We start from the raw sequence: 26,257 nt of genomic DNA, 5'->3' as shown, positions 1-26,257 counted from the left end.
AATATGCCTGCAGGCAATGTCTATTCCTATACAAAGATGTTTGTAGCACAAAAGCTGAACTGTTGGTAGGGGAAAAAATGATGTTTTCCTTCCCTCTCTCCCTGTCCCGTTTCTCTCTCTCTCTCTCTCAAACATGATATTGTCTTTGGGGATTTAGATAAGAAAGACTTCTCTTAGAGTAGAAGCAGATTTGGAAAGATGTTCATAACAAAAAAGACAGGTTACAAAATAACATATGATTCTTTACCAACATCTCTATAAATAGTTTTGCAGGGTTATACACTAAAATGTTTAAATGGTTAGAACAGTTTTGTGATTTCTAGTGAGTCCTTTTTTTAGTTGATTGTGGTTGTGTTTTTCTTTTTTTTAAACTAGATGGAAAGTATTACAACTCCTTTATCAGGAGGAGAGGGTTGATTGTGTTTTCTACTTTGTCATTTGTGTACTTATTACAAAAGAGAAAATAAGATGGATAGAGATGACAGTTGATCATCGTCAGTCTTCTGTCTTTGGTCTGACCATGCTCTTTCCACCTTCATAATGAGAGCTTACCTTATTGCCATGGGAGAACCTGAGCTTAGATCCTTTATGCCAAGTAGACTGATTCTGGTTACTGAGACCCACCCCCTTTCTTCTTGCTACTGCCTCTGCAGGTAATTTTGGAAACCTGATTGATGGAGGGTCCCATCATGGGAGTAAGAAGTCAGCTGAATCAGCTGAAGAAGACCTCCTTCCACTGCTTCAGGAAGGACAAGGGGATGCGGCCCATGGTGCTCCCATTCCTATGGCCTCCACCACTCACCCAGAGAAGCCACTGGTGATGGAAGGGAACAGGTAGGAGACACAGCCGGGGAGAATAGCCAAGGATTTTGGTGGTGGGATTTTGTCCAATTTCTAGAACTGTCTCCTTCAGTTCTTCAGTAAAATCAGAAACATGATTTTTTAAATCTCAGCTATGGGAACAAGGTGCAAACAGGGGCAAGATGGTAAGTACCACTCAACTGAATTTACTCCAGATGACACACCGAGGTAATTCATTTAAAGGCAGAGCAATGATGATGATGATGATTATATCTGAAGCACCGTTTATTCTTTAAGTGAAGCATAATAACATAGGAAGTTCAGAATTTACAATTTAAATCCAAACCCTCTTATTATATTCATCAGAATTCTGCTGTTATATAAATTCAATGATGGGATTATTGAATACATAATTTCTTATCTTATTTTTGACAGAGTCGTTTGCAAACTGAAAGACTCAAAAAAAATTTTTTCAAGAACCAGAAAAGATCATTTCAGAAAGCAGCTGGGGGCACTTACATGTACTCTCACTGATCTCCTTTAATCCATGCAAATTTTTAACCTGCAAATAGAAGTAAAATTATAGAATTTTTAAAAAGAGAGTAGGGTCAAGTATCGATCAAATGAGAAGGGAGAGTCTTTTGTTGCCAGATCTTGAAATATCTATGATGTCATTGGATCCTCATGAAATCATGTTTCTTTCCACGTCTTACATGCGAAGGGAATGGAGGTGCCGCATGGCCCTGAGAAGGCTACATCGCTACGCTCCTCAGTCCCTCTGTTCTTTCCAATCTAGACACTTTTTGGGGACTGACCCATGACCACTCTCAGGATAACAGAGACTCCCAAATCTGTTTTCCTAGACAGTCCTCTTTCCTGAGCAGCAGATCTAAGCACTTCCACTTGGATGTCCCACAGATTACTCACCAGGCTCATTGTCTTCACCGACAACTTTTCTTCTTTCCCTATTTTTTCTGTCTCATAGACTGAGCCCACCTTTCTGAGTCCTCCATGCCACAGATAAGAAACTGTCAACTGTTCTCTTTTCCTTCCAATGTTTATCTGCTCAGTGATAGTCAGTCGATACAGTTCTTAAGTATTTCTCATATCTATTGCCATTTTAAACATTCTGGCCATTGGTATCTTCAGCCTGGATTACTAGAAAATAACAACAATAAAACCTCCTACCTGGCTTGGATCTTATTCAAGAACTTCACTAAACTACATGAACCAGTCACTCCCCTGGTTCACATCACTCATTGACTCCTTGTGGCTTTCAAGATTAATTCCAGAGGCCATAGCTTATGGATTTGATCCGTCTACTTCTCCACCTTCATCTCTGGCCACTCCACAAACTCTATCTGTCTTCTATTCCAAACTGCAGGGCCCCTGGCAGTTTCCCAATATGTCCTGCTGTGTGCTGCTTCTGGACCTTTGAACACACTCTTCCTTCTGCCTGGCAACAGATCTGCTAGGTTCAACACAAAGCCAATTCCTTTCCCTGAATCCCTAGTCTGATTTGGACTTCTATCACCTCCCTCAGCACTGATTGAAGATGTTTTTACCTGTCTCTCTCCTCTGTTAAACTGGGAGCATGTTGAGGCAAGGGACTATGCCTTATTCACACGCATATCTGATCATCTTTGTGACCAATGAATGGTAGTAGGTGCTCATGATTGTTTTTGAATAAGTTAAGGAATTACTATAACTGGAACGGGTACAGAGTACCATGGGTACAGAGTCAGGTGAGTAACTAATCCCACTGGGGAGGAGGGAAGGAGTTGGGAAAGGTCACAGAAAGGATAACATCTTAAAGAATGAGAATGTACTTAAGGGATTGAGGGAGAGCGTTTAGGACAAAGCAGAATGGTGTCAGTTGAAACAGTCTTAGCTGTTCGTCCTCTTGTTTCTGAGCATTCCCTGCGTTTTCTAAACCCTGTAGTTCCATGAATCACCTTCTTTGGGGTCTTTTTTTGGTTCCCTGAAAGCCATACTTGTTTATAGGAGATTCTGTACAACACCAGGGAGAACCTCAAATTCCTCGGTCCTTTAACTTTATTCTCAAAACTGAGGACATCAGTGAGTGAACAGCTGGATCTGGAGCTCTGGGGAACTGTTCTGAGACTACTCAGAGGTACTCTGTATCTCTGCACTGGCGCCAGTCAGTAAAGATATTGTCCACCTTGATGGACTAGCCGTTGTTGACTGTTGGTGGGGATTTCAGGGGTGGCTGGTAAGGGAAGGGTTTAGGAAGAGATGAGAGGTCTCAAACCATCCTTGGATGCACCTCATGTTAGTGCTGGCCTGCTGGCTCAAAGAGACTAAAGTAAGTCATACTGGCATTTTTTTTTGTACAGTTGGGCTTTCTATACTTTCTTCAGTCACCACATTGAGGTTATGTCTGGGTAGTCACAAGCCAGGGAGGCAGCAGCCAAGATGGAAAATGCTCTGTCTATAAAAGATCCCTATACATATGTGCACATATATGCATACACATACATGCATGTGTACATATATATGAGCACACACAACTTACTTGTTGCCCCCATTAAAATGTCACCTTGCATTTGTTCTGGGCTTTCCAGTTTTGCAAAGCACAAGCATTTACATGTAGTGTATTTACTAGGCCAGAGCTCTGGAATGAGACTGGAGAATAAGATATCCAGTGGCAGGTCATCATGTGAGGACCCAACGTCACAAGGCTGCTCCTGTGTCAGGATAGCCATTCGGTCTGGCAGTCTTCTCTTTCCACCAGCAGCACAGCACCTTCCCATCTGCTGCCCTCCAGCTGCACTGCAGTTTGCCTAGGAAGCCACAGCATCCTCGTCCATGTAGACACGCTAAGACTAGGAGGTCCCTGAGAACCAAAGGGACAAAGGCCTTGAACATCATTAGCACCAAATGACCCAAACCAAAGAAACCTTGAGACAAAGTAAAATTTTGGGTGGGAATTTATTTATCTGCAGGATTCTTAGTGCAATAATTTTTAAAGAGGTAAAATAGAGGAGTTTGGTTTCTAAACTTTGTTGGTGTTCTTCTGTTGTAATAACAACCTCATTTTCTGCCAAAAATTTATGTGGCTTCTTTTCTGAATAAATACCTGCTGGTTTATTTTCTGCAGAACAGAGTATAGGGCACCTTCACTCATTTTATTGTCTCCTTCTGAAGAAACTTGTATGGGAGAACTAAAAAGAACAACTGGATTCCAGAGGCTATACCTTATGGATTGGATCCCAGGCTACTTCTCCACCTTCATCTCTGGCCACTCTACAAACTCTGTCTTCCATTCCAAACTGCAGTGTCTACACGTGTACACACAGTTGGGCCGGTTCCACATTTTTGCATTTGTCAGCGGTGCTGCTGTAAACATGCTTGTGCATATTCTTTTTCGATAATGACTTATTTTCCTCTGGGTAGATACTCCATAGTGGAATTGCTGGATCAAATGGTAGTTCTAGTTTTAGTTCTTTAAGACCTGAAACTATAAAAATTCTACAAGATAACATCGGAAAAATCCTTCTAGACATTGGCTTAGGCAAAGATTTCATGATCAAGAACCCAAAAGCAAATGCAACAAAAACAAAGATAAGTGGGTGGGGTTTAATTAAACTAAAGAGCTCTCGCACAGTAAAAGGAACAGTCAGCAGAGTAAACAGACAACCCACAAAGTGGGAGAAAATCTTCACAATCTGTACATCTGACAAAAGACTGATAACTAAAATCTACAAGGAACTCAAATTAGCGAGAAAAAAATTTCATCAAAAAGTGGGCTAAGGACATGAATAGACGATTCTCAAAAGAAGATATACAAATGGCCAAAAGGCATATGAAAAAATGCTCAGTGTCACTAATGATCAGGAAAATGTAAATCAAAACCACATTGCAATACTACCTTACTCCCACAAGAATGGCCATTATCAAAAAATCAAAAAATAATAGATGTTGGTGTGGATGCAGTGAAAAGGGAACACTTCTACGCTGCTGTTGGGAATGTGAACTGGTCCGGCCACTATGGAATACATCTGTTATTTTGACTTTCACACATGCCTGGCACATAGAAACTAAAAACACTTCACTTTTGTCCTCTCTCATTTAAAACCACCCTCCTTCTGTATTCCAGCCTAGGTGATGGAGCAAGACCCTGCCTTTTAAAAATAAATAAATTAATTAAATAAATAAAAAGTAAACCATCCTTCTTGTAAAAGGCCTGCCTAAAAAAGAAAATCCCGCCCTCTAGTGATCATTTCTAAGCTTTGTTCCGGTTCCGATGGTAGCTGTTAATACCTCTCCACTGTAGCCATCTAACTGTTCATTGTTCATTGCTCACAGGTCCTCAGTTACAGATGAAGGATGGTGTTAAAAGGTTGATAGTTTTGTCACCATGCCTTTTCCAGTCCTGCCTACAACATACAGAACATTAACATGTGACTGGGGTTGCCTGGAAAACACTGATTACCAACTAACTTCCAGACCTAATTGTTTTCACAGGAATTACAATTATTTGCCATTTGAGGATAAGAAGCCCTGTGTCTACTTCATCAGCTCTTGGGGAGACCAGACCTTCAGGCTGCACTGGTCCAACATGCTAGAGAAAATGGCAGACTTTCTGGTAGGTGACTCTGACAGGTGATGGATTCAAGAATTGGGAAACTGTTTTGGGGGAAGGAATTTTTTAAATCCACCTAGTAGAGGGTGTTGACCTTAGTTTAAATACAAATAAATTGAGGGTGCTACATTTGGAGCATGGTGGATCCTACCATGCAAATCTAGGGGAATGAGACTACATTTTGTAAAATTCCTGGTCTTCAATCAAACTACCTGAATTCAAATCCATGCTCTGCTTCTGGCTGTTTTAGGATTTAGGTGTAGGCTGTTTTTCTAATCTCCAAAGGGCAGGAGTTGACAACTTTCCCTCAAAATATGTAGATCCTGGCTTCAACTAATAAAAAGTCCTAAGTCCCTGGCATGGCGGACAACTCCCTACAAGATCAGGCCCTGCCTACCTCTACAGCCCCATTTTTCTTATGTTCTTCCTCCCTCACTTTGTTCTAACCATGCTGGTCTCCTTTGTGTCTCTTGAGGAAACCAAGTTCCTTTAAGCCTTGCAGTCACCACAACGAGGGTTCCTCTGTTACTTTTCCTCTCTCCAGTCTTCTTGTAACCCAGCCAAATTCCAGGGCTCAGCAGCTCAGTTTCAGACTTCCTCAGGGAAGATTCTGACACTTCTAACCCCTTACCTTCTTATATAACACCCTGTTTGTTTTCTTTTTCTTTTCTTTTTTTGAGAAGGGTGGTCTTGATTTGTCACTCAGGCTGGAATGCAGTGGCACAATCACAGCTCACTGCAGCCTTGACCTTCTAGGCTCAAGTAATCCTCCTGCCTCAGCCTCCTATGTAGCTGGGGCCAGAGGCATGTACCACCAAATGTGACTAATTTTAAAATTTTTTGTAGAGATGGAGTCTCACTGTGTTGCCCAGACTGGTCTTGAACTCCCAGGCTAGGTAAAGCCTCCCACCTCAGCATATCAAATAGTTGGAACTACAGGTACACACACACCACCATGCCTGACCCTTTTTTTTTTCTTGTAGAGACAAGATCTCACTGTGTTACCCAGGCTGGTCTGGAATTCCTGGGCTTAAGCAATCTTCCTGCCTCAGCCTTCCAGATTGCTAGGCTTACAGGCATGAGCTCTTTTCTTTTCCTTTGAAGTTCTTATCATAGTTCACAATATATTTGTGTGTTTATTGTTCAATAACTACATGCCACTATTTCTATGGCATTTAGCTTAATACTTGGAACCTGATAGGGACTAAATTACTATTTGGGAAATTGAATATATGGAAGTGTTTTATACTGTAAATAGTGCCAATTAATATGCAGTCAGTGCTAGATTTTCCCACCTAAGCTGCCCCAGGAGGGAGAGAAGGCTGGGACCTCTATTTCTCTGACATCTTGCACCTCCCCTTTGCAAACCCTTCTCTCCTACTCCCATGCTCCCACTACTCCATCCCACATGCCTCACCAGACCACTCTTGTCTTGTCCCTCCTGTTCCATTAAAACTGATGCTGGCTGGGCACAGTGGCTCACGCCTGTAATCCCAGCAGTTTGGGAGGCCGAGGTGGGTAGATCACGAGGTCAAGAGATTGAGACCATCCTCGTCAACATGGCGAAACCCAGTCTCTACTAAAAATACAAAAAATTAGCTGAGCATGGTGGCGTGTCCCTGTAATCCCAGCTACTCAGGAGGCTGAGGCAGGAGAATTGCCTGAACCCAGGAGGCGGAGGTTGCGGTGAGCCAAGATCGCGCCATTGCACTCCAGCCTGGGTAACAAGAGCAAAACTCCATCTCAAAAAAAACAAAAAAAAGATGCTAAGTCAACAACAAATTTCTCTGTCCCATTTGCTTTATAATCATCGTCTCTAAGTGTGTAAAACAAAGTATTGTCTCTGACCATCGGGATTCCAGGCATCATGGAGATAAACTCTGAAAGGAGTCAGGAGGCCTAGTCTGGGGTCACAGCATTTGGAGGTCACAGACTGTCTTGGTTGGGCTGGCCTTACTTCTCCTTCAGACAGAACAGGTCTTTTATCTCACAGAGTCTTGACAAAGCAGATCAGAATTTCTCCTGGAAGCCATAGTGACATTCACTTCTAGTTCCTTCCTCGGTGTTGGCCTCCCTGCCATGCTTAGCATATCGTGGCTAACCACCGTGGGAAACATGACTGAGTGTTTACTAACTACCACATGCTGTTTGAAGATATTCACACCCCGCTATAGTGTTGTAGTTGGGTTCTGTTATTATTCCATTCTACAGATGAGGAAATTGGGCATAAATAGATTAGTTCACTTATAAGTGTTAGAGTCTGGAGTTGACCCCAGAGCCCAAATCCTTAACTATGCCACAGTGTTGCCTATTCTTATAGTGAAGGTGTAAAGAGGGGAACACATGTCCCCAGGCACCGGACTGTGGGTTATGGTAGAGAATACAGTTTTTTAAACTCTAATAGTAACACATGTATTTCCCCTGAGGTGCCATTTTCCTCCAGGCCACTAAATAGAATTCTAGAATTTAGTCCCAAAAGAAAAGTCTAATTATTAAGTATATAAGCATAGGGCCATTGTCATATACAATCTGTCTCATTACCTGACCCAAAACTCATGTAATTAGAGAACAGGGAACCCTTTAATTTCAGAGATTATTCAATATGATTATATTCCTATGTAAAACATTACTTTTGAAGTTTTGGTAATTATATCCAATTACTGTACATTGTTAGCTATTTCCCACATTATTAGGTTTCCCCAGAGGGTAGAAATCTAAATGAATGGTACCCAGTTAGGGAATGGATCTACAATAGAAAAAATGAGTTTGAACAGGACTGGACCGACTCCACTTATAAAAAGGAAGATTCGACGTTAGAATGCAGTAGCATTTCCCAACTCAAGTACAAGAAAACTAGAGAAATCTTCCTTCATTTAGCTAGCTGTTATTTCTAATACATTACAATGAGTATCTCTACAACCAATCTCACTCCCACCACCTCATGTCTCCACCCCTGTGGTTTGTTTTCAGGAAGAAAGTATAGAAGAAATGAGAGAATTGATTAAGATTTCAGAGGAGGCACCTGAAGAGAAAATGAAAACAGTGCTCAGTGACTTCATCAGTCAAAGCAGGTACTGAGAGAGACAGCCCGCGTATGCAGAGCCGAGCCGAGCTCCTGTGGACTCAGCTTTTAATGACCCTCAGAAAGTAGTCTATTTCACATGCATTCAAATGGCCATTTTATAGTGCTGTATCCATCTTAATTTTGTTCAGTAATTTAGCTGCTGCTTCTGGACTGACAACTGCTTCTTGACACTTAAACAACTGAAACATAAGTCAAAGGTGGGAAAAAGCAAAGAAAGATTTACTATAGAGACTCTATAGGAAACAAGAAAAATGCTGGTAGTGTTAGTGCACCAGCATGGTGCTGTGCATATGGTAGACACTCACCAACGATATGACACTTAGATGGTCTGAAGAATAAGCTATTAATACATAAAATACTATCGTAGGGCTGAGGGAAAACATCTCTGAAGCGTCACTGAAAATCAACTATTTGCAGTGAAATACACTATTCAGTGAGCCTGAATAGTATATTTCAATAAACTATTGTAGGGGCTGAGGGAAAACCTCCCATCCCTTCTCTGAAGGCTTACTGAAAATCAACTGACAAAAAGTAGATTAATAAGAGACAAGGCATGCAAATGTATTAACACGCACAGGCAAGGGTCACAGAGTGATTACTCAATTACCCAGTGCAATACAGAAGCTTATATACCCTTTTCCAGAGGGGACATGGGAGACGGAGAATGTACACAGTTATTTTGAGGCACAGCAAATCATTAGGAAGAATGAATAGACCAGGGCGATGGGAAGCAGACCTCAGGGGAAGGTGAGGGATGAAGCTGCACAGGAACAAAGGTTCTCTTATTTTTTTATGCAGATGAAGTCCCCCAGGTAATCTCGTGGAGCTGTCCTTCCTTAGGAGAACAGATAAAAAGTTTTTCTGGGCAGGTGATGATTCTAGTCTCTTCTCTGTTGATTTTTCCTGGTTATTTGAATCGATCTCTAGGGAGGGAGTCTTAAGACAATTACATTTAAACTTTCTTAGTCAGATAGGAAAATTTAAAGAGTCTCTCCTGATACTTCTGTAAAGTGGGTCAGAGAGACAGGGAGACGTGGAAAAGGTCAGAGAGAAACCCTGCTTCTGAGGCTTATTTCGGAGGCCTTTCAATTTTCAAAGCACTCAGCATGATGAAGCACCATATTTGGGTAATTGTTTTCTGTGTCCCAATACTATTTAATGAAATTTTTGTACAACATATTAACTACTAATTAGTAACCCTTATTCCAGATGGCAGACAATATAATAAAATATCAAAAATAGGGCGTATAGTTATCTTTTACTGAGTAACGAATTTCCCCAAACTCAGTGGCTTAACACAATAGTTATTATGTTACCATTTCTGTGGGTCAGGGGTCCAGGAATGGCTCACCTGGGTCCTCTGGGTCAGAGTCACCCCTGGGTGTAGTCATATCAAGGTTCCACTAGGATGGATTCACTTCCAAGATTACTCACGTGGTTATTTGCAGAATTCAGTTTTTCTGTAGCTGTTGTTTGGAGGCCACCCTCAATGCCTTGCCATGTGAACCTGTCTAAGCTGCCTCTCATGAGAGAGCAGCTGGCTTCATTAGAGCCAGCAAGCACAAAGAGTCAGAGAGAACATCCCAGCAAGACAGAAGTCAGAGTCTCCCATGCCTAGTCTTAGAAGTGACAGCCCATCACTCTTGACTATTCTGTTAGAAGCAAGTCACTAGGTCCAGCCTACCTTCAAAGGTAGGGGATTACACAGTGGCATGAGTTCCAGAAGGTAGGACTCACTGGAGCCATCTTAGAGGCTGCTGACCCTTTAAGGAAACAACCCTGGACTAACCCTTGAAATTAACTAGGTTAAGATTCAAGCAAATACGAGAATTTGTCATAATGGAACTAATGGAAAGGGAGTGAAGATTCATTTGATGAAAGGCAAGAAGTAGCTCAATTCTGGTGTTCAGCTTTTCAAGTTCTGCCTCCCCAATCTCTCAACTACTCAGCAGTTTTTACTTTACAAAAAAAAAGAAAAAGGAAAGCAAAGAAATAGTTTTTATTTCTTGTTTTTCATTATAAAAGCAATATATAGATTAGTACTACTCCTGCTGTGAGCTGTTTAGTGCCACCTGCAATTCCCTTTAAGCATTTTAAAAAGCTTCACAATTCATATTTTTAGAAAGTGTTTATCAGCAAATTAATAGTTTGATAACTTTTCTTTCTTTTTTTTTAATTGCATTTTAGGTTTTGGGGTACATGTGAAGAACATGCAAGATAGTTGCTTAGGTACACATGTGGCAGTGTGATTTGCTGCCTTCCTCCCCTTCACCTATATCTGGCATTTCTCCCCATGCTATCTCTCCCCAACTCCCCACCCCCTGCTGTCCCTCCCCTATTCCCCCCAACAGACCCCAGTGTGTAGTGCTCCCCTCCCTGTGTCCATGTGTTCTTACTGTTCAACACTTGCCTATGAGTGAGAACATGCGGTATTTCATTTTCTGTTCTTGTGTCAGTTTGCTGGGAATGATGTTCTCCAGGTTCTTAATGATCGCCATTCTAATTGGCATGAGATGGCATCTCAATGTAGTTTTGATTTGCATTTCTCTAATGATCAGTGATGATGAGCATTTTTTCATATGTTTGTTGGCCTCATGTGTGTCTTCTTTTGTAAAGTGTCTGTTCATATCCTTTGCCCACTTTTGAATGAGCTTGTTTGTTTTTTTCTTGTAAATCTGTTTTAGTTCCTTGTAAATTCTGGATATCAGCCCTTTGTCAGATGGGTAAACTGAAAAAATTTTTTCCCATTTTGTTGGTTGCCGATTCACTCTAATGACTGTTTCTTTTGCCATGCAGAAGCTGTGGAGTTTAATTAGGTCCCATTTGTCTATTTGGGCTTTTGTTGCCAATGCTTTTGGTGTTTTGGTCATGAAGTCCTTGCCTACTCTTATGTCCTGAATGGTTTTGCCTAGATTTTCTTCTAGGGGTTTTATGGTGTTAGGTCTTATGTTTAAGTCTTTAATCCGTCTGGAGTTAACTTTAGTGTAAGGTGTCAGGGAGGGGTCCAGTTTCTGCTTTCTGCACATGGCTAGCCAGTTTTCCCAACACCATTTATTAAACAGGGAATCCTTTCCCCATTGCTTGTTTTTGTCAGGTTTATCAAAGATTGTATGGTTGTAGATATGTTGTGTTGCCTCTGATGCCTCTGTTCTGTTCCATTGGTCTATATCTCTGTTTTGGTACCAGTACCATGCTGTTTTGATTACTGTAGCCTTGTAGTATAGTTTGAAGTCTGGTAGTGTGATGCCTCCTGCTGTGTTCTTTTTGCTTATAATTGACTTGGCTATGCAGGCTCTCTTTTGGTTCCATATGAAGTTTAAGGTAGTTTCTTCTAGTTCTGTGAAGAAGGTCATTGGTAGCTTGATGGAGATAGCGTTGAATCTGTAAATCACTTTGGGCAGTATGGCCATTTTCACGATATTAATTCTTCCTAACCATGAACATGGAATGTTTCTCCATCTGTTTGTGTCCTCTCTGATTTCGTTGAGCAGTGGTTTGTAGTTCTCCTCGAAGAGGTCCTTTACATTCCTTGTTAGTTGTATTCCTAGGTATTTTATTCTCTTTGTAGCAATTGTGAATGGCAGTTCATTCTTGATTTGGCACTCTTTAAGTTGGTGTATAGGAATGCTTTTTGCACATTGATTTTATATCCTGAGACTTTGCTGAAGTTGCTTATCAGTTTCAGGAGATTTTGGGGTGAGACAATGGGGTCTTCTAGATATACTATCATGTCATCTGCAAATAGAGACAATTTGGCTTCCTCCTTTCCTATTTGAACACGCTTTATTTCTTTTTCTTGCCTGATTGCTCTGGCTAGAAATTCCAGTACTATATTGAATAGGAGTGGTAAGAGAAGGCATCCTTGTCTAGTGCCAGATTTCAAAGGGAATGCTTCCAGTTTTTGCTCATTCAGTATGATATTGGCTGTTTGTTTGTCATAAATAGCTTTTATTATTCTGAGATACATTCCATCAATACCAAGTTTATTGAGGGTTTTTAGCATAAAGGGCTGTTGAATTTTTGTCAAAGGCCTTCTCTGAATCAATTGAGATAATCATGTGGTTTTTGTTTTTGGTTCTGTTTATGTGGTGAATTACATTTATAGACTTGCGTATGTTGAACCAGCCTTGCATCCCCGGGATGAATCCTACTTGATCCTGATGGATAAGCTTTTTGATGTGCTGTTGCAATAGGCTTGCCAGTATTTTATTGAAGATTTTTGCATCTATGTTCATCATGGATATTGGCCTGAAGTTTTCTTTTCTTGTTGAGTTTCTGCCGGGTTTTGGTATCAGGATGATGTTGATCTCATAAAATGATTTGGGAAGGATTCCCTCTTTTTGGATTATTTGGAATAGTTTCAGGAGGTATGATGACAGTTCCTCTTTTTGTGTCTGGTAGAATTCAGCTGTGAACCTATCTGGACTCGGGCTTTTTTTGTGTGTGGTAGGCTCGTAATTGCTGCCTCAACTTCAGATCTTGTTTCTGGTCTATTCATGGTTTCGACTTCTTCCTGGTTTAGGCTTGGGAGGATGCAAGTGTCCAGGAATTTATCCATTTCTTCCAGGTTTACTAGTTTATGTGCATAGTGTTGTTTGTAATATTCTCTGATGATGGTTTGAATTTCTGTGGGAACTGTGGTGATTTCCCCTTTATCGTTTATTATTGCATCTATTTGGTTATTCTCTCTCTTTTTTAAATTAATCTGGCTAGTGGTCTGTCTATTTTGTTGATCTTTTCGAAAAACTGGCTCCTGGATTTATTGATTTTTTTGAAGGGTTTTTCGTGTCTCTATCTCCTTCATTTCAGCTCTGATCTTAGTTATTTCTTGTCTTCTGCTAGGTTTTGAGTTTTTTTGATCTTGCTCCTCTAGCTCTTTCAATTTTGATGATAGGGTGTCAATTTTGGATCTCCCCACTCTTCTCATGTGGGCACTTACTGCTATATATTTTCCTCTAGAGACTGCCTTAAATGCGTCCCAGAGATTCTGCTATGTTGTGTCTTCATTCTCGTTGGTTTCGAAGAACTTCTTTATTTCTGCCTTCATTTCATTGTTTATCCAGTCAACATTCAAGAGCGAGTTGTTCAGTTTCCATGAAGCTGTGTGGTTCTGAGTTGGTTTCTGAATTCTGAGTTCTAACTTGATTGCACTGTGGTCTGAGAGATTGTTTGTTATAATTTCTGTTCTTTTACATTTGCTGAGGAGTGATTTACTTCCAATTATGTGGTCAATTTTAGAGTAGGTGTGATGTGGTGCTGAGAAGAATGTATATTCTGTGGATTTGGGGTGGAGAGTTCTGTAAATGTCTATCAGGTTTGCTTGTTTCAGGTCTGAGTTCAGGTCCTGGATATCCTTGTTAATTTTCTGTCTGGTTGCTCTGTCTAATATTGACAGTGGAGTGTTAACGTCCCCCATTATTATTGTGTGGAAGTCTAAGTCTCTTTGTAAGTCATTAAGAACTTGCCTTATGTATCTGGGTGCTCCTGTATTGGGTCTGTATATATTTAGGTTCATTAGCTCTTCTTGTTGTGTCGATCCTTTTACCATTATGTATGTCCTCCTTTGTCTCTTTTGATCTTTGTTGCTTTAAAGTCTATTTTATCAGAGACAAGTATTGTAACTCCTGCTTTTTTTTGCTCTCCATTTGCTTGGTAAATCTTCCCCATCCCTTTATTTTGAGCCTTTGTGTATTCTTGCATGTGAGATGGGTTTCCTGGATACAGCACACTGATGGGTTTTGGCTTTTTATCCAATTTGCCAGCCTGTGTCTTTTGATTGGTGCATTTAGCCCATTTACATTTAGGGTTAATATTGTTATGTGTGAATTTGATACTGCCATTTTGATGCTAGCTGGCTGTTTTGCCCATTAGTTGATGCAGATTCTTCATTTTGTTGATGCTGTTTACCATTTGCTATGTTTTTGGAGTGGCTGGCACTGGTTATTCCTTTCTATGTGTAGTGCCTCTTTCAGGAGCTCTTGTAAAGCAGGCCTGATGGTGACAAAAATCTCTGAGTACTTGCTTGTTTGCAAAGGATTTTACTTTTCCTTCACTTATGAAGCTTAGTTTGGCTGGATATGAAATTCTGGGTTGAAAGTTCTTTTCTTTAAGGATGTTGAATATTGGCCCCCACTCTCTTCTGGCTTGTAGCATTTCTGCTGAGAGATCTGCTGTGAGTCTGATGGGCTTTTCTTTGTGGGTAACCCGAACTTTCTCTCTGCCTGCCCTTAGCATTTTCTCCTTCATTTCAACCCTGATGAATCTGATAATTATGTGCCTTGGGGTTGCTCTTCTTGAGGAATATCTTTGTGGTGTTCTCTGTATTTCCTGGACTTGAATATTGGCCTGCCTTGCTAGGTTGGGAAAGTTTTCCTGGATCATATCCTGAAGAGTATTTTCCAGCTTGGATTCATTCTCTGTCACATTCAGGTACACCTATCAAATGTAGATTAGGTCTCTTCACATAGTCCCCACATTTCTTGGAGACTTTGTTCATTCCTTTTTGTACTTTTTTCTCTAATCTTGCCTTCTCATTTTATTTCATTGAGTTGATCTTCAACCTCTGATATTCTTTCTTCTGCTTGGTCAGTTCAGCTGTTGAGACTTGTGCATGCTTCGCAAAGTTCTCATGTTGTATTTTTCAGCTCCATCAATTCACTCATATTTCTCTCTGCACTGTCCATTCTTTTTATCATTTCCTCAAATCTTTTTTCAAGGTTGTTAGTTTCTTTGCATTGAGTTAGAACATGTTCTTTTAGCTCACAGAAGTTTCTTATTACCCATTTTCTGAATTCTGATTCTGTCATTTCATCACACTCATTCTCCATTCAGCTTTCTTCCCTTGCTGGTGAGGAGTTGTGATCCCTTGTAGGAGGAGAGGTGTTCTGGGTTCAGGTGTTTTCCTCCTTTTTGCGCTGGTTTCTTCCCATCTTTGTGGATTTATCCTCCTGTTGTCTGTGTAGTTGCTGATTTTCAGATTGGCCCTCTGAGTGGACGTCCAGATTGTTGATGATGAAGTTATTTCTGTTTCTTCGTTTTCCTTCTAACAGTCTGGCCTCTCTGCTGTAGGACTGCTGAGGTCCATTCCAGGCCCTGCTTGCCTGGGGATCACCTGAAGCAGCTGCAGAACAGTTTCTTCTTCTGCTATCTTTGTCCCAGAATGATGCCTGCCAAATGTCAGTCTGATCAGTCTTTGTGAGGTGACTGTTTGGATATACGGGGGTCAGGGAGCTGCTTGAGGAGACAGTCTGTTCTTTATAGGAGCTCAAGTGTTGAGCTGTGAGCTCCATTGTTCTTTTAGAGCTGCTAGGAAGGTACGTTTAAGTCTGTTGCAGCAGAACTCATAAATTGCCTTTTTTTCCCCAGGTGCTATGTCCCGGGGAGTTAGAGCTTTATTTATGACTGTCCATTGTGCTGCTGCCTTTTTTTTTTTTCAGGGCTGCCCTGCCCAGCAAGGAGGCAGCCTAGCCACTGTCTGCCTGCAGAGGCTTTGCTGAGCTCTGCCCTGCTGCCGTTGAGCTTCCCTGTAGTTCTGTTTATATGGGTGTGGTTAGAACTGTGTTGGCAATGGTGGCCCGCCTCTGTAATGGTGGACTCTCTCGGTTATGGCGGGTTGCCTCAGCAACAGCAAGCTGCCTCAGCAATGGCGGACTACCTCTGTAGGGGTGGAGTGTCTCGGTAATGGTGGATGCCCCTCTTCCACCAAGCTGCACCATCCTGGGTTTAGCTGTGTTTGCCATGAATCTCTCAACCCCGAGCATTTCCAGTTGCTGTTTTTTTGGTTTGTTTTTGTGGGTGTGGGATCCGCCAAGCCTGATCACCTGGCTCCCTGCCTCAGAGCCTTTTTTTTTTTTTTAAGTTGAATGGTTGACTCTCTCCTAGGTGTTCCAGTCGCCTGCTGAAAGGGCGCCGGGATCTGTGTGATTTCCCATGTGGCGACCCACTGCGCCGGCTGAAACAGCAGCACTGCCCAGGAATCTCCTGGCCAGCTTAAAAGGGCAACCAGACCAGTGTATTTTGTATGGAGAGCTGCTGCAGCACCGGCAAAACAGCTGCACTGACTAAAACAGCCGCGCCGGGCAAAACAGCCGTGCTGGTGACCCGTAGGGCTCCTCCACCTAGGAGTCTCCTGGTCTGTGGGTAATAAAGATCTGTCTGGAAATGCGGCGTCCGCTCACCCTCTGCACTTTCACTGGGAGCTGCAATCATGAGCTGCTCCTAAAAGGGCCATCTTGGATCTTCCAATAGTTTGATAACTTTTCTATGTTATGGGATTACTTGGGATGATAGTTAATCATCTCCTTTTTTTCTTCAAGTTTATAACCAACTGAAAAAAATATTAGAACAAGACAGAGATCAAAATGTTTGTTTTATAATTGAAAAAGTTGGGTTTGAGAAAGCGGCTTGGACCCGAGGTCAAGGCAAGCTTCCTGTTCCCTGACCTGTTCATGGCCAAGAAGCTCAACAGGGCTTCTCCACCCATCTCACCCTTGCCCCTCAGAGGGACAGGCTGCTTGCCATGTGACACGTGAAGGTAAGGGGGTGTCCACAGCCAGCAGGCAGGCTAGGTCTGAAAGATGAAAAATGAACAGAAATGTGTGCCATGGTCATTTACCCCAATTTTAATGAGGAAACAAATGATTTCTCCCTGTGGGGAAAGGAAGGGTATCAGAAGTGATTATGTTTACCTGTACTGATCCATTCTGAAGAGTGAAATGAATTCCTTCTGCCACAAGAAAAGGCAGGAATTGGGACAACAGGATTCCCTCCTCAAAATATAATCCTTTTTATTCTTTTTAAAAATTAAAGAAAATGTAGCTTTACTAGTGTGTCCAAGAAGGATTTCGGGTGAGGCTTCCAACTGCCATTGGGAAGAGGCTGGTGTGGGACCTTGCGCTGGTGGTGTAGCATCTTAGACTTCCCTTTTTGCTTCCTTCATAATTGATTTTTTTTCATCAAAAGTGCTCATCATTGAAATGATCATACTCGTCATTTTTTTTTAAAAAAAGCAGAAATATATAAAGTAGAAAAGTTCTTCTCAATTCTCTCTCCAATCCTACTCACCAGTGAGAAGAGTTTGATTTGTCCTCCTGGACTTTTTTCTGTGCATCTGCAAACATATACCCTCATATGTACACATTCATAAAATACCATATTTCTTCACAAACAATATCACACATTTTGCTCAGCAGGTTGTGTTTTCATTCAGCAAAATATCGCAGGCATCTTTCTATAGGTGCACATAATAGATATCCCGAATATTCAGTTGCATGTATGTCGCATGATATATTTAGTCCCTAATGATATTTAAGTTGTTCCCATTTATTTTGCTATAATTAATATGGTTGTGTAAACATACTCTTGTCAGATTGTTCAATTACTTTTGAAGGATAAGAATTCTAGTATAATTTAGTGTAATTTTTAATCAAGTTTAAATTTTGATAGGTGCTTTCAAATTGCCTCTAAAACACTGTAACAATTTACACCCACCTTCAACAGAGTAGAACGAGGACCATCTCCTAACATCTTCACCAACCTTGAGTATTGTTAATTTTTATAGGTAAATGGTATTGATTTTAATTTGCATTTAAATTATCACTAGTGAGGGCAATATCTTATTTCCCCACGTGTTTAGTCTATTTACATTTTTCTTCTTGAATTGCCTTCATAATCTTTACTCTTTTCCGATTGAACACATTTTTTAACTTCATCTCCAAAAAACGTTACTACTCAGTCTTTCCTATTGTTTGTAAACAGTGGGGACACATTTCAGTATTGAATCTAAAATATTTGTTTTACATACAACTTTTCAGAAAATTTTTGGTGTGTGTTAAATTTGTAAGATGAAGGAAAACAGCATTTTGTGGGGTTTGTTATGAATTTTTACAGCAATCACAATAGATTGCACTGAAAGAAAGTGGAAAAACAAATATCTCTCCCCCAAAACTAATGTTGGGTCTGGGCATCATTTCCAGTTCTCATTTTGTCTCTTGGAAAAGTTAATACATTGTTGCTTAAGCCTAAATTAAAAATATTGGTTCAATGGCTTCAAAACCTTTCTGATGTATTGCAGAAAAGATATTTGCAAACCTCTGGAATTAAATAGATGGATTTTCACTAAGTAAGTTTCAAAATGTTATTCTTTTCTTATAGTGCCTTTATCTCTGAAGCAGAAAAAAAGCCCAAGATGTTGAACCAAACCACTTTAGATAAGAAACGACTTACACTCTGCTGGCAAGAGCTGGTATGTGAAAATCTATTTATATTTTGTGGACAGAGTTAAAACATGTGCTTTAAAAATAAACCTCATGGGTGAGGCATAGGTCACAGACCAAATGAGGATAAGATTTAAAGGTCATACATTTGTAGGACGCAGAGACAAGAGTGAGAAGGGAATATTTGTTAAGTTGGAAAGAAATTAGCATTTATTGAAGGTTTGCAAGGATGAGCTAGAAGCCCACTGGTCCTACTTCCTATTCTGATGGAGCCCCCTCTTGCTCATTTTCTTGACCTTCATATTTTGTTAAAGGCATAGACTCGTTTGGCCCTCTGCCCCACAGGCTGAGAGAAAGAGAGGAAACAAAACAAAACAAAACTATGCTCCCTGACTTCAGGTCCCTCCCATTGAGAATTGTGTTAAAATTTGTAAGCCCTTCTTGAGAACAGGGCCATAGTTGATATCCCTCTCTATCCTGGGAACCTGCACGTGCTAGGTGCCTAATAGCTGCCCAGTTCTTGTTCAATGACTGATGACTGGAATTGCCAGACCCAGTCAGGCCCTGGGTTAACTCAATTGGAAATGTCAGTTCCAACAGTGGCACCAAGGGACATTTCATGTGAGGACAGGATAATTCTGCAAAGAAAAATTATTCAGCGCTTGACTTGTCAGGGATGTTTTAAAGTATGAGTGGGGCTCAGAGAGATTAAATGATTATTTCTGAAGATGATAGCTAGTTAACTGTAGTCCAAAGACTAAAACCCAGGTCTCCTAATGCCTCATTCATCCTTCTTTCCAGAATGCTGCTTTTCTGTCCTCTGGAACATTTCAGGAAGGCTAGATTCCCACCACCAAGAAGACCTTCTTCCTATGCTGGCTTTTCTCAGCACCTCTGGCTGAAGTGCTGTCTCTGCAGCTGCCCTCTACTCCACGTTTTCTGCAGAGCTCTGTCTTTGCATTGTCTGACAGTCCTTGGCCTGATGATTCCAGTATCTTTTTTTCATGGCCCAGGTCTCCCTCCTCATCTCTAGATCTGCATTTCCAGCCTCCTAATGGGGACCTCCATGCTTGTCTCACATCACCCCAAACTCTGTATATCCTACTGAACCCATCACCTTATCTAAGCTTGTTTCACATCCTGATATTGGCACCACCAGCTATACTTACTGCTCCACCCAGAAGGCTAAGCTTCAACATTGGCTCTTTATCTCTCACCTAAGTAGCCAGTTGAATACCAGGTCCTGTAGGTCCTGCCCCTTAATAACTCTGGGACAAACTCCACTTCTTCATCTTCAGAGTCACTTCCTAAGCTGAGTTTCTTAGCATCTCTGTTCTAGAGTATTGCAAAAGTCTTCCTCTAATCCATCTTCCATATTACAACAAGCATGGTCTTCCTAAAACACACATCTTATTAGATCATTATGCTTAAAAAAATCATTGGTGTCTCTTGGTCATTCATAAGATAAAGTCTAAATCCCTTTTGCATGATATATTGGGCTATTTACTGCCTAGTCCCAACCTAGCATCCCAGCTTTATCCCTCTTTGGTTCCTTCCCGTGTGTGTATGCTCTGTCAGTTTTGAATCCTTGATGATTCTGTATATTCAAATGTAATTTTTCCCTCTGTCCTCTTACTCTCTGATTAATTCTATTCACATTTTAAAATTCAGGTCAAATGCCATATTCTCCAGGTAACCAGCTTTGCCCCTGTCTAGTACCACAATGCTTCACACATTTTAATTATATGCATGTATTCTTTTCACCTTACCAAACTGTCAGTGCCTCAGGGAAAGGAAACATTATTTCTTCTCCCTGTCCCAGGCCTGGGCTCCAAGCATAGTGCCTGGTAGATAGCAGGTATGCAGTTCTTCCAGTCAACATTAGCAGAGGCTTCTTATGTGCCTCACACTCTGCTAGATGCCGGGAACAAAGCTGGAAGGACTTGGTGCTTGTACTTGAGGAATTTCTAGATCAAGTGGTTCATTCAGTCCATAAACATTTATTTAACACCTATGTGTCAGGAGCTCTGTTAGACACTGAGCCTACAATAAAGGCAAGACAGAGGAGGTCCTTGTCCTAATGAAGTTGACACACTAATGGTGAAGACAGAAGATAGACAGGTAAACAGCAAATTCATAAAAATTATTACAGATTGTGATTAAAAAGGAAACTCTTAAAAAGCCACAGTGATCAGGAAAACATGGGGGAATTTAATACATTGTTGACATTTAAGTGGAGAAGAAAGATGAGAAGAAACCAGCCATGTAGAGTCTGGGAAGAACATTTGAGCAAGAGGAATCACCAAGTATACCAGCTAATATGGTTTGGCTGTGTCCCCACCCAAATGTCATCTTGAATGCTCACATGTTGTGGGAAGGATCCACCAGGAGGTAATCAAATCCCGGGTGCAGGTCTTTCCCATGCTCTTCTTATGACAGTGAATAAGTCTCATGAGATCTGATGGCTTTATAAAGGGGAGTTGCCCTGCACAAGCTCTCTTTCTTTGCCTGCTGCCATCCATGTAACACATGACTTGCTCCTCCTTGCCTTCTACCATGATTCTGAGGCCTCCCCAGCCATGTAGAACTGTGGGTTCTCCATTAAACCTCTTTCCTTTATGAATTACCCAGTCTTGGGTATGTCTTTATTAGCAGCATGAGAACAGACTAATACACCAGTTTTAGGATAGACCAAGTTTATCATGTTCTAGAGCTTCCAAGGACCAGTGTGCCTGAGGCACAGTGAGCGAGGAAGGAATATTACAAGATGAAGCAGACAGTGGCAGGGCCAGCTCACACAGGGCCTTAGAAGTCACTGTAAAGATTTTTTTTTTCCTAAGCTTATACTGAGCTCCCTGGTGGCACTTCTCAAATGATGCCTTCTTGGTCTGAAAGCAGCCACCATACCTCTGGGAAGAAGTGGTCAGTGCAGTGGTTAAGCACATGGGCTCTGGATGCCACTGGGCGTCAGCTCTGGCTCTGCCATTCAGTAGCTGCATTACTGCTTCTTCAGCTGTAAAATGGGAATAATAGTACCTACTTCGTACAGCTGTTATGAGGAGTAACAAAGGATTAATCCAGTGGTTCAGATGTTGCCTGGCACAGAGTAACAGCTTAATACACCTTAAGCTGCAATTATCATTGTTGTTAAATATCAGAAAGCCTGTGTGTTAATCTGTTCTCACACTGCTAATAAAGACATACCCAAGACCGGGTAATTATAAATGAAAGAGGTTTAACTCACAATTCCACGTGGCTAGGGAGACCATGGTGGCCTCCAGTCATGGCAGAAGGCAAGGAGGAGCAAGTCACATCTTACAGGGTGGCAGGCAGGAGGAGTGCCAAGCAAAAGGGGCAAAAGCCTCTTATAAAACCATTAGATCCCATGAGAACTCACTATCATGAGAACAGCATGAGGGTAACAGCCCCCATGATTAAATTACCTCCCATGTGGGTCCCTCCCATGACACGTGGAGATTATGAGAATTACAAGTCTAGATGAGATTTGGGTGGAAGACAGACAAACCATATCAGCCTGGATTCAGGTGCTGGCTAATAAGCCATATGACCTTGATAAGCCTCTGCCTTTTCTGGGCCTCAGCTTCTCATCTGTCAAGCAGAGGTGAGATGATATTTACCACCTTCATAATCCTGTGAGGTTTCCGCTAAGGGGGCAGCATGCACAGTGGCAGACCCTGGAACAGCCCATGTGAGTAGCTCAGTGTGGAGTGCACCAGGACCTTCAGGTCTCTTCAGCAACAGGACAGTGCTTGTTGTCCAGATCTCTAGAAAGACTATACTGACTCTTGTCTTGTTTTAGGAGGCAATGTGCAAAGAGGCCAAGGGGATCATTCAGCAGCAGAAGAAAAAGTTATCTCTTGATGAAATGATTCACGAAGCCCAGAACTTTGTGGAAAAAATCCGCTTTCTTGTTGATGAGGTAATTTACTCTAAAGGCAAACCTCATTTGGAAAGTTAGACTGAATGTCTTCCAAGGAGTTTTGGATGGTTGGTATGGATGAAATAGGAATTAATGTTTTTCTCCCCAGCCCTAGTGAGCTGAGCAGGTACTCCTAGTTTAGAGAAGAGATTTTTAAATTAAACCAAGCAAGTACAGCTTTGTTTATTTACTTATTTTTTTTTAAACAAAGCCTGAGCATTCAGCAAAATGAAAGGAACATTCTCTAACAGGCTCAAGTGAAGTCAGCATAAGCACAGGACCTTCGGTAGGTTTTCAACTATAAGAGGATTTAAACTCATGCCCAGTAAGGGCACAGCAGCTTCTCATTTTAAAGTTAGTTGTAAACAGTGTCTTGTGACTTCTAGAATGACCTTTTTAAAAAGGGCCCTCAGATTTACAACTGTCAGATACTGACACTCCTTCTTGAAGCCTGCAAATGTGTAGAAACCTCCAAAACAGGGTTTTATGTGGGATGATTTCAGGGACAGAGATTTACTGCTTCTGTTCCTCTTGAAAGTTCTAATTCTTGTTGCAAATAATCAGTCATTCCCTTGAGGCATATTACTTGGTGAGACAGGCAGACAGTAGACATAGGAATTTTAATAAGAACTCAGAAGTGTTGAACAGGCAACAGGGCTTTCGGTTTGTGATGACCAACCCTTGGCGGGGAAAGCCTATCTCCTGGTGTCTCTGTTTCCGTATCAAGAGAGAAGGGATGCCCAGTTTGGGGATGGATTGCACCTGATCACTTGGGATAGGAAAGACAGAGCATCTGCTTTCAGTCCAGGAGTGTCAAAGCCTTGTTTATAGCAATACGCCCCTTTTGTGTTTTGAGAGGTTTGTTTGTTCAGAAATCTGCATTTCAAACAGCCACAACATAATGGGCCACTTGGCATGGAATTCTACTCTTCCTATCTTGATTAATTCAACTTTAAAGTCTGATTTCCTATGCAACTTAGCTGAGTTCCTGCTGAATAACCACTTAAAATGGAACTAAAATATTTTACAATCATATTTTAGGTACACAGTTCCTTGTAAAATTACTTTCCTAAGAGCAAGTGTAAGGAAAGTCATCCAGAGACATTCACCGATGTTTTTGTTGTTTCATTTGAGTATTCTGGAAATGTTATCTGGCTCTGAGGAGTGCTTAGAGCTAAATCATTACTAGAAAATTGGGGGAAAATCCATGGAAAGTTGTCCAAAAGCGTTTTTCCTGCAGATGGAGAAAAGTGGACTACCAAAGACACCAAATCACAGGTCCAACTTACGTGTTCTCGTAGCACAATGAACAATTTGGCACATGGGTTTGTATGCACTTTTAATTAATGACCTAAGGCGTTCTCTTCTCTAGAAAGCTGCATTTAATTTGCTTGATGGCATAGATGTTTCAGTGCCTAGATGACTTCAGTCATGGCATTTGTTTTGTCAGAGAGGGACTGTTTCAGGATACAGCTCTGCAAGTGCATTTGTTCAATACCAACCTTTCAAATCCCACTCCTATCCAATCCCAACTCCCCCTGTTCCCACAGCCCCAGCACACCATCCCTGATGTTTTCATCTGGATGCTCAGCAACAACAAGAGAGTGGCCTATGCCCGCATCGCCTCCAAAGACCTCCTCTATTCCCCTGTCACAGGGCAGATGGGCAAACACTGCGGCAAGATCAAAACTCACTTCCTCAAAGTAAGTGAGCAGTATTTTAACTAAAAGAAGAGAGATTTCTGTTTCTCTAGGAAGGTTCAGGCATCCTTTCTCCAATTTGTGTTTTTGCATGCTTTGCTAAAGATTGATGGTTATAAATATCTGACTTTATTTCTAGGTTCTCTATTCTGTTCCATTGGCCTATATATCTATTTTTGTACCAGCACCATGTTGTTTTGGTAACTATAGCCTTGTATAATTTGAAATCAGGTAATGTGATGGCTTAGGATTGCTTTGGCAATTTGGGCTTTTTTTTTTTTTTTTTAAGCTCCCTGGGAATTTGAGGGTAGTTTTTTCTAATTCTGTAAAAAATGATGTTGGTATTTCGATAGGAATGGCATTGAATCTGCTGATTACTTTGGGCAGTATGCTTATTTTCACGATATTGATTCTTCCAATCCATGAGCATGGGATATATTTGTATTTGTGTCATCTATGATTTCTCAGGATGAACATGTTTGTCTATCAGTTTTCTCACTACCTTTTCACTTGTGTAATTTGTCCATGGCATTTTCTCACATGAGTTAATCTGTATTTTAAAATAGTTTCAAAGAAAATTATAAGAAGAACGGAACTGCTAGTTCAGGATTCCTTGTGACTTTAAATCATAAAATCATAAAATTTTCAACTTGGAGGTCCTGCACCCTTCATTAAGACAGAGTCCCCAGATACCTTCTGGGTGGGCCCTTACAGACATGTATCTCTGGACAGATTCTACTGTCTCTAACTCAAGATTTGAGCTTTGCTTGGAGACATGGGTATTTCACTATCACTACAAATAAATTTTTATCCCAGCAAGTAGAAATGAATGAATAAGAGGAAAATGTGTCCAAAGCCTTTACCCCACCAGTGACTGACAACAAGAGTACAAGTTGACTGATTCACTTTTCCTAACTCATAGCTGACTGTCCTCCCAAAATCAGTTCTGGTTTCTTGCTATAAAATAATTATTTCTTTACTGACTCAGGGAGGATGAAAAGGCTCAAAACCATGCCATAGAGGAACAGGTAAAGGGATGACAATTCTTAGCTGAGGAGATCTGAGCCTGAGAGAATAGTTTCAGTGTTTGTGGGGCTAGCATGTAGATGGAGGGGAGGTATGAGGGAGAGAGGGAGGGAGAGGGGGACACAGGGAGAGATTCCGCAGATAAAATCAGGCCCTACAAAGACATTACAGGGAAATAGTTTCCTAAATGGAAGTCCATAATGCATTCCTCATCTTTAGAGGTGTTAGCGCACGCTAGGCAACTATTTGATATAAACACGGCAGCAGGCAGCTAACTACATTAAATAGCCCCTAAGTGTCATCCAACCTCAAGAGGCTACTGTAGATGTGACTGTTAAATGTTGCAGACAGAAGGTCCCTATTACTGAGAATGAGAGACAGTATGGGATAATGGTTTAAAGCATGGGCTTTGAAATAATGTGAATTGGGTTGGAACTTGTGTTAGATTACTAGGGTTACTGTAAAAAAAAAAGTAGCATGAACTGACTGGCTTAAACAACAAAAATGTATCATCTCTTGGTTCTAAAGGCTAGAAGTTCCAGGTCAAGGTGTTGGCAGGTCCATTCCCTTGAAGGTGTTAGGAAGAACATGTTCCAGGCCTCTCTTCTAGCTTCTGGTTAGTTCCCTGGCTTTTACTAGAATGGCGCCAATCTGCACATGACATTATTCCTTTGTCTGTGTGTGACCCATCATATGACATTCTTTTTATGACTCCAATCTAAAGGGTTAGGGACCTACCCTAATCCAGTACAATGTCATTTAAAAAATTGTACTTTAAGTTCTGGGGTACATGTGCAGAATGTGCAGGTTTGTTACATAGGTATACACTACACATGCCATGGTGGTTTGCTGCATCCATCACCCCGTCATCTACACTAAATATTT

The 26,257-nt window shown here is 41.2% G+C and overlaps 1 protein-coding gene and 1 pseudogene across 2 annotated transcripts in view; one reads left to right on the top strand and one right to left on the bottom strand.

Annotated features, from left to right (window-relative positions):
• Positions 1 to 26,257, top strand: part of FER1L6 (fer-1 like family member 6) — a 216,921-nt gene that overhangs the window by 93,369 nt on the left and 97,295 nt on the right. For both annotated transcript variants that reach the window (XM_035276507.3, XM_054246765.2), the window contains 6 exons: positions 654 to 834; positions 5,290 to 5,410; positions 8,378 to 8,478; positions 18,645 to 18,735; positions 22,527 to 22,646; positions 24,197 to 24,349. In XM_035276507.3, the coding sequence (XP_035132398.3) occupies positions 654 to 834; positions 5,290 to 5,410; positions 8,378 to 8,478; positions 18,645 to 18,735; positions 22,527 to 22,646; positions 24,197 to 24,349 (767 nt within the window). The remainder of the gene's footprint in view (positions 1 to 653; positions 835 to 5,289; positions 5,411 to 8,377; positions 8,479 to 18,644; positions 18,736 to 22,526; positions 22,647 to 24,196; positions 24,350 to 26,257) is intronic.
• Positions 8,095 to 17,402, bottom strand: LOC144579819 (putative uncharacterized protein FER1L6-AS1; annotated as a pseudogene).

Source organism: Callithrix jacchus, chromosome 16 (genome assembly GCF_049354715.1).
Source record: "Callithrix jacchus isolate 240 chromosome 16, calJac240_pri, whole genome shotgun sequence".
Lineage (NCBI taxonomy): Eukaryota > Metazoa > Chordata > Mammalia > Primates > Cebidae > Callithrix > Callithrix jacchus.
This window is presented reverse-complemented; position numbering and strand designations above follow the sequence as displayed.